The 6,240-nt window shown below is 45.4% G+C and overlaps 1 protein-coding gene across 1 annotated transcript; it reads right to left on the bottom strand.

Moving 5' to 3' along the window:
- Positions 1-3,130: 3,130 nt before the first annotated feature.
- LOC110880521 lies at positions 3,131-5,047 on the bottom strand. The gene has a single exon (XM_022129033.1). It carries the CDS (start codon positions 5,045-5,047, stop codon positions 3,131-3,133), a length of 1,917 nt encoding a protein of 638 aa, XP_021984725.1.
- Between the last annotated feature and the right edge of the window lie 1,193 nt (positions 5,048-6,240).

Here is a 6,240-nt window from a genome sequence, read left to right as displayed (position 1 = left end):
CTTGTTTTTTGTAAGCCTGTTTGTTGATTATTTTTCTAGGGCTTAAGGAACATTTAGTGTAGGCTGTCCAAACCTGTCTATGAGACTTTTTGGTTGTTGCTAATAAGTCTCATGGAGTTGTATTGATCTAGGAACTCACCCCTTATATAGGTCCATTCAACCCTTGAACCTATTGAGCGATGTGGCCTGGGAGCTCAACCCCTTACATGGCCCTTGCCATGGAGTTTCTTGCTAGGTTCTCAGCCTGTTCTTAGGATAGAAAGACAAATTTGATAAAACAACTTCATTCATTCAAGAGATATTTTTACAAAAGGTTTTCATAGCTCAACTCTTGAAATGCAATATCGCAAAACACAAACCGATCTTTCCCGTTTAGACATGAAACCTTTTCAAGGTTTTTCCATTCCAGTGCCTTGGAATCCTTTTACCCTCCTGGTCAGCTAGCTTGTAGGATCCACCCTTGTGTGCTTCAAGGATGGTGTATGGACCCTCCTATTTTAGGCCAAGCTTTCCCTGATTTTCTTTCTTGCTAGCTTCATAGTTTCTAAGGACCAAGTCTCCCGGCTTGAAACGTTCATTCTTCACTTTCTTGTTGTAATAGGCTTCCATTCGTTGCTTGTACTTGGCTTCTTGAATCGCAGCTTGGTCTCTTGCCTCTTCTAGGAGTTGCAAGTTCAACATGGTCTCTTTTTGGTTTGTTTCGGGATCCATGTTGACAACTCGTTGTGTTACAACTCCTACCTTGGCTGGGATCACAGCCTCGGATCCGAATACCAAGCTATAGGGTGTTCTTCTATGACTTGCTTTTTCAGTTGTTCTTATGGCCCATAGAACACTAGGCAATTCGTCAAGCCAGTTGCTTTCGTATCTTCCCATTCTTGTTTTGATACCTTCCATTATGCTTTGATTTGTCCTTTCGACCTGTCCATTCGATTGCGGGTAAGCCACTGAGCTGAAGACCTGATTGATCCTGTACTCCTTACACCAACTGCTGAAAGGCTTCTTAGCAAATTGCTTTCCATTATCAGTGACGATAACCCCTGGCAATCCATAGCGGCAGATAATGTTTTCCCAAACAAAGTCGATGACCTGTTTGCCTGTAATCTTTGCAAGTGGTTTAACCTCGGGCCACTTTGTAAAGTAATATATTGCCACCAGTAGGAATTTTACTCCTCCTTTGCTCGGGGGGAATGGTCCAACGATGTCCATTCCCCATTTATGGAATGGCCATGCCGAGGTTATTGGGACAAGGTCATGCTTAGGACTTTTTGGGATTGGTGTATGGATCTGGCAAGCATCACATTTTCTTAATCGTTCAGCAGTGTCACGATGCATTGAAGGCCAGAAATATCCAAGGTTCATTAGTTTTGCAACCACCGACCTAGCTCCAAAATGAGCTCCGCATATGCCTTCGTGAATCTCTTTGACCAAGTACTGACTTTGCTCAGGACCAACACATCTCAGCAAGGGGGCAAGGTAACCCTTTTTGTAAAGGGTTTCTCCTTGTAACACGTACTGCCTTGCCTTGATTTTAACCCTTTCAGCTTCTACTTGATCATTTGGTAGTTCACCATTTTTAAGGAATTTCTTGATTGGAGTCATCCAATTTGGATCTTCGTCGATGATTACGTCCTGAACTTCCACCTCATCGGTTGATGGAGCTTTCAACACTTCTACTAACACCTTCTTTGTTAGGTGGGCAAAAGTGAGAGATGCAAGCTTGCTCAAGGCATCTGCTTTCTTGTTTTGGGATCTTGGAATTTGCTTGATTATACACATTTGGAAGGTGTTCATCAACTCTTTGGATTTTTCTTTGTATCGTTTCATGTTGTGCTCTTTGGCAACATAGCTATAGTTTACTTGGCTTGAGACCAGTAATGAGTCTGTGAACACTTCAAGTTTTTGGACCTTCATTTCTTTGGCCAGCCTTAGACCGGCGATCAGTGCCTCATATTCAGCCTCGTTGTTGGTGGTCTGAAAGTCAAAACGGAGAGCATATATGAATTCCAACCCTTCTGGGTTAATCAAAATGAGCCCGACCCCTGATCCTTCAACGCTTGAAGCCCCGTCGGTGAAAAGCTTCCAGGCTTCAAGGTCAGAGGGTTCAGAGGTTGCAGTGTTCACTTCAGTGACAGTTTACATAGGGACTTCTATAATGAAATCAGCCAAGACTTGGGCCTTGATGGCCTTTCTAGGAACATAGGTGATGTTATGCTCACCTAGTTCTATGGCCCATTTGGCTAATCGTACCGAGTTTTCTGGTTTTTCAAGCACACTCCTGATAGGTTGGTTGGTGACCACTTGTATAGGGTGTGCTTGGAAATACCTTCGAAGTCTCCTAGTTGTTTGCACTAGGGCTAGGGCAAGTTTTTCTAAAGGAGGGTATTTGGTTTCAACCAATTTTAAAGTTTTGCTGAAGAAATAAACGGGTACCTGAATTTTTTCTCGTTCAATAGTGAGGACCGCGCTTATTGCTTCTTCGGCAACTGAGAGGTAGACCGAAATCAGCTCGCCCGTTTCTGGGGCTGCCATGTCAGGCAGGGAAGCTAGGTGATGCTTCATTTGGTCAAAGGCTTCGTTAGCCTCTTCAGTCCATTTGAAATCCTTCTTGTCAGTGCAACCTTTAAGCATTTTGAAGAAAGGGAGAGACCTCTCTGCTAATTTTGAGGTAAAATGCTTCAAGGCTGCAAGTTTTCCATTCAAGCTTTCAACCTCCTTCTTGGTTTTTGGTGGTTTGGCTTCAAGAACAGCTTTCACCTTGTTTGGGTTGGCCTTAATGCCTTGTTTCCCAACAATATGGCCCAGGAATTTGCCTTCTTCAAACCCAAATGAACATTTCTCGGGGTTGAGCTTCATGTTAACTTTTCTTAGGTTCTTGAAGGTTTCTTGGATGTCATCGAGCATTTGAGATTCCGTCTTGCTCTTGATCACCAAGTCATCTACATATGATTCCATGATTTGCCTATTTGGCTTGCGAAGGCTTTATCCACCAGACGTTGGTAGGTGGCCCCAGCATTCTTAAGACCAAAAGGCATCTTTCGGTAACAAAAGATTCCCTTATCGGTGTGAAATGTCGTCTTTTCCTCATCTTCTTCTTTCATGAGTATTTGATGATATCCTTTGTAAGCATCTAGAAAGCATTTGAAAGGATAGCCGGTGAGGGAGTCAACCTTGAGATCAATTTCCGGTAATGGATAGCAATCATTGGGGCAAGCTTTATTGGATCCTTGAAATCTATGCACATCCTCCAGGAGTTGTCTGACTTCTTGACCATTACCGGGTTTGCAACCCATGATTGGTACTTGACCTCTCGGAGAATGCCGGCTGACACAAGCTTCTCAACCTCCTGGCATGCAGCCAGACTTCTTTCTGGTGCCAAACTTCTTTTCTTTTGAACCACGGGTTTGACATTCGGTGGTATCCTTAACTCGTACTCGGCAATGTTCCGAGGAATTCCTGTCATATCCTCTGGACACCAAGCGAAGACATCGCTGTAGTGTGTTAACAACTTCTCGAGATATGAGAGGGTTTCTTGTGAGAGGCTTGGATTGACCCTTATTCTTTGCTCAGGGTACTTAGGGTTTATGATTAGCCTTTGCTTGTCTTCTTCACTTCTGGAATTTTCACCTTCAACCATGTAGGCTTCCTGGGAAGGTTGAAGGGTTGCTATTCCCCTTTCGGTGGGAAATTTGACAGTGCCATGGCCGATGGACACAGCCATGTAAAACGCACACTGTCCTGGCCTCCTAATGATCACATCGTAGTTTGAGGGAATATTGATAACCACAAAGGTAAGTGGTTGAGTTCTTTCCTTTTGACCTTCACTGAAGCGAACATTGAGCGCCAGTTGCCCTAAAGGCTTAAGGGGTATATCGGCAATACCTTTTATGGAGGTCCCAGAGGGTTGAATCCTTGAACGTTCTTCATTGCTCAAGCGACTAAAGAACTTTTCGAACATGATCTCGGTAGCTGCCCCAGTGTCTATACATGCCCTATTCGTTTGTAATGTTCCCACGGTTGCTTCTACCACGAGGGGATTTGAAAGAGGGTCTTTCTCTGTTGGGGGAAAGCAAACACACTGAAGCTCCCAAGCTTCCAACCGTTGCCTCTTGTACGGAACCTTTCCATCGAAATTCACCATATTGACTTCCTTGCCTTTCCCTTCAGCCATTTTGTCCCTTACTCCTTTTACCAAGTGAGCAAGTTCTCCGGACTTGACAGCTTCTTCGATTCTTTTCTTAAGTTGGAAGCAATCGTTGGTATGGTGACTCTTTTCTTCATGGAATTCACAATATTGTGTGGAGTTTTCATTCTTTCTGCTTTTGGGGAGAGGCCTAGGAGGTCGAAAGTTTTGCTTAACCTCTTCGGTTGCCAGGATTTCTTGAGGAGTCTTGGTGAGAGGGGTGAAACTCATGCCCTTTTCCCTGTTGGAAGGGTTGCGACCTTCAGACCTTCGATAATCTAAAACCTTTTGGCGTCTGTCATAGGAGTTAAAGTTTCCTCTCTTTCTAGCTGGGCTGTTACCTCGCCAGCTAGATCCTCTCTTCCTTTGTTCTTTGATATCCACAGCCTCTTCTCCTCGAATGTGGGCCTTAGCCCTTTCAAGGGCCTCTTCCAAGGTCTTGGGGAGGGATTTGTTGAAATCCCTTGTGAGGTATTTGGATGTTATGGCGTTCATAAAACCGGCCACCCTCATTTTCTCGTCTGCTCCCACATAAGTTAGGCCTTCCCTCTTGTATCTTTCTATGAATTCCCGAAGGATTTCGTCATCTCTTTGCTTGATCTGGAAAATCACTGTAGCATCTTTGACATATCGCCTTTGTTGGGAGAAGTTGGCTAAGAACCCCTTGCTAAGATCATCAAAGCTTCGAATGCTTCGAGCAGGTAAATCATTGAACCAGATTCTTGCTGATCCCACAAGGGTTTGCATGAACATCAAGCAACATTCAGCGTTTGACCATTTCTCAATTCTTGCGGCACCGCTAAAGATCTGAAGATGGTCTTCAGGATCTTCCGTCCCATCATATGTTCTGATGTGGGCCGGCATCTTGATTTTTGTCTAGAAGTCATAGTCGGCTATTTGCTGTGAAAAGCATGAAAGGTTACTTGGTTTATAAGGCTTGGCCAAATCTTCTTCAATCCGTGTACCCATGTTGTTGTTACCATTGTTGTTCCCCTGAGTGGCTAACAATTGATTGATGAAGTGTTGCCACGGGAAGTTGGCCATCATCTGGGTCATCATCTGGGGCATTAGGTTGAAACCTTGAAGGCTTCCGGGTGCCATGGAACAGTTGGTTCCCAAGGGAGTGCTCATAACGGCACTTCGTGCTAGAGGGAGTACCGACAAGGCTTGTTCCCACGAAGTTGTCGTTGTGGGTGGGAAGCTCGTTACTGGGAACTGCAGGAGCTGATCAAGGGTCAGCTCATGGCCCAGTGGAACACCGCTTGCAGCAGGTTGAGACGAAAAGAGTGGGTATACTGTAGGATTTGGTCTTGCTGACAGATACGGGTTAGGATTTGGAGGATTGCTGGGTCCTGCCTCATCCCTAGATGCAAAGGGAGGGACAGGAGGCCCAGGAGACAACGTTGGTTCCGGTTCGTCATAGTCTAGACGGATTCTCACTCCCTTGTCCCTTTCCCTACTCACATATTGGTTGAGGAGGGACCTCAACTCAAGGAAATTGTTAGCGACCCCCTCCAGGGTAAGCTCGACATGTGACGGAGCACTAGCGACACCAACATTGGGGGAAGGGACCCCTGACATGGACGGAGTAGGTGTACTGAAAGTTAGGAATTCCGGGGTGCCTCCTGGTGTTGAGAAGAAAACGGGTGTAGCCGCTTGAGCTTGGCTAACACTTGGAGCGGAAGTGTTAGGAACCTGATTCACTTCCCCGGGAGATCCACTTTCGGACATGGTGATTTCAAAAGAACGGAGCTACACTACTAGGTCTTCTTTGGAGAAAAATAGCGGCGTAGCCCCACGGTGGGCGCCAACTTGTTGATGCAACAATTTGTAGACCAAGGATGGTAGCTGGACTGGTTAGGCAAAAGGGTTGAAGGGTTCAACCTTGCCTAACGCAGGTCGTGGGGTCCCCCCACGTTTGCAAGATGTGGAAGGAGGTTCACTAGTTTGATCTTGTTGTTTGCTATGAGCCCTCCTCTGAAGTTCGTTCAGATTCGAGTGAAGGAGCAAACAGAATGTGTGTGTTGGAAGTGACAAAAGAGTATCTTGCTAAAAGC

The sequence above is a fragment of the Helianthus annuus genome, chromosome 10 (genome assembly GCF_002127325.2).
Source record: "Helianthus annuus cultivar XRQ/B chromosome 10, HanXRQr2.0-SUNRISE, whole genome shotgun sequence".
NCBI classification, from domain to species: Eukaryota; Viridiplantae; Streptophyta; class Magnoliopsida; order Asterales; family Asteraceae; genus Helianthus; species Helianthus annuus.
This window is presented reverse-complemented; position numbering and strand designations above follow the sequence as displayed.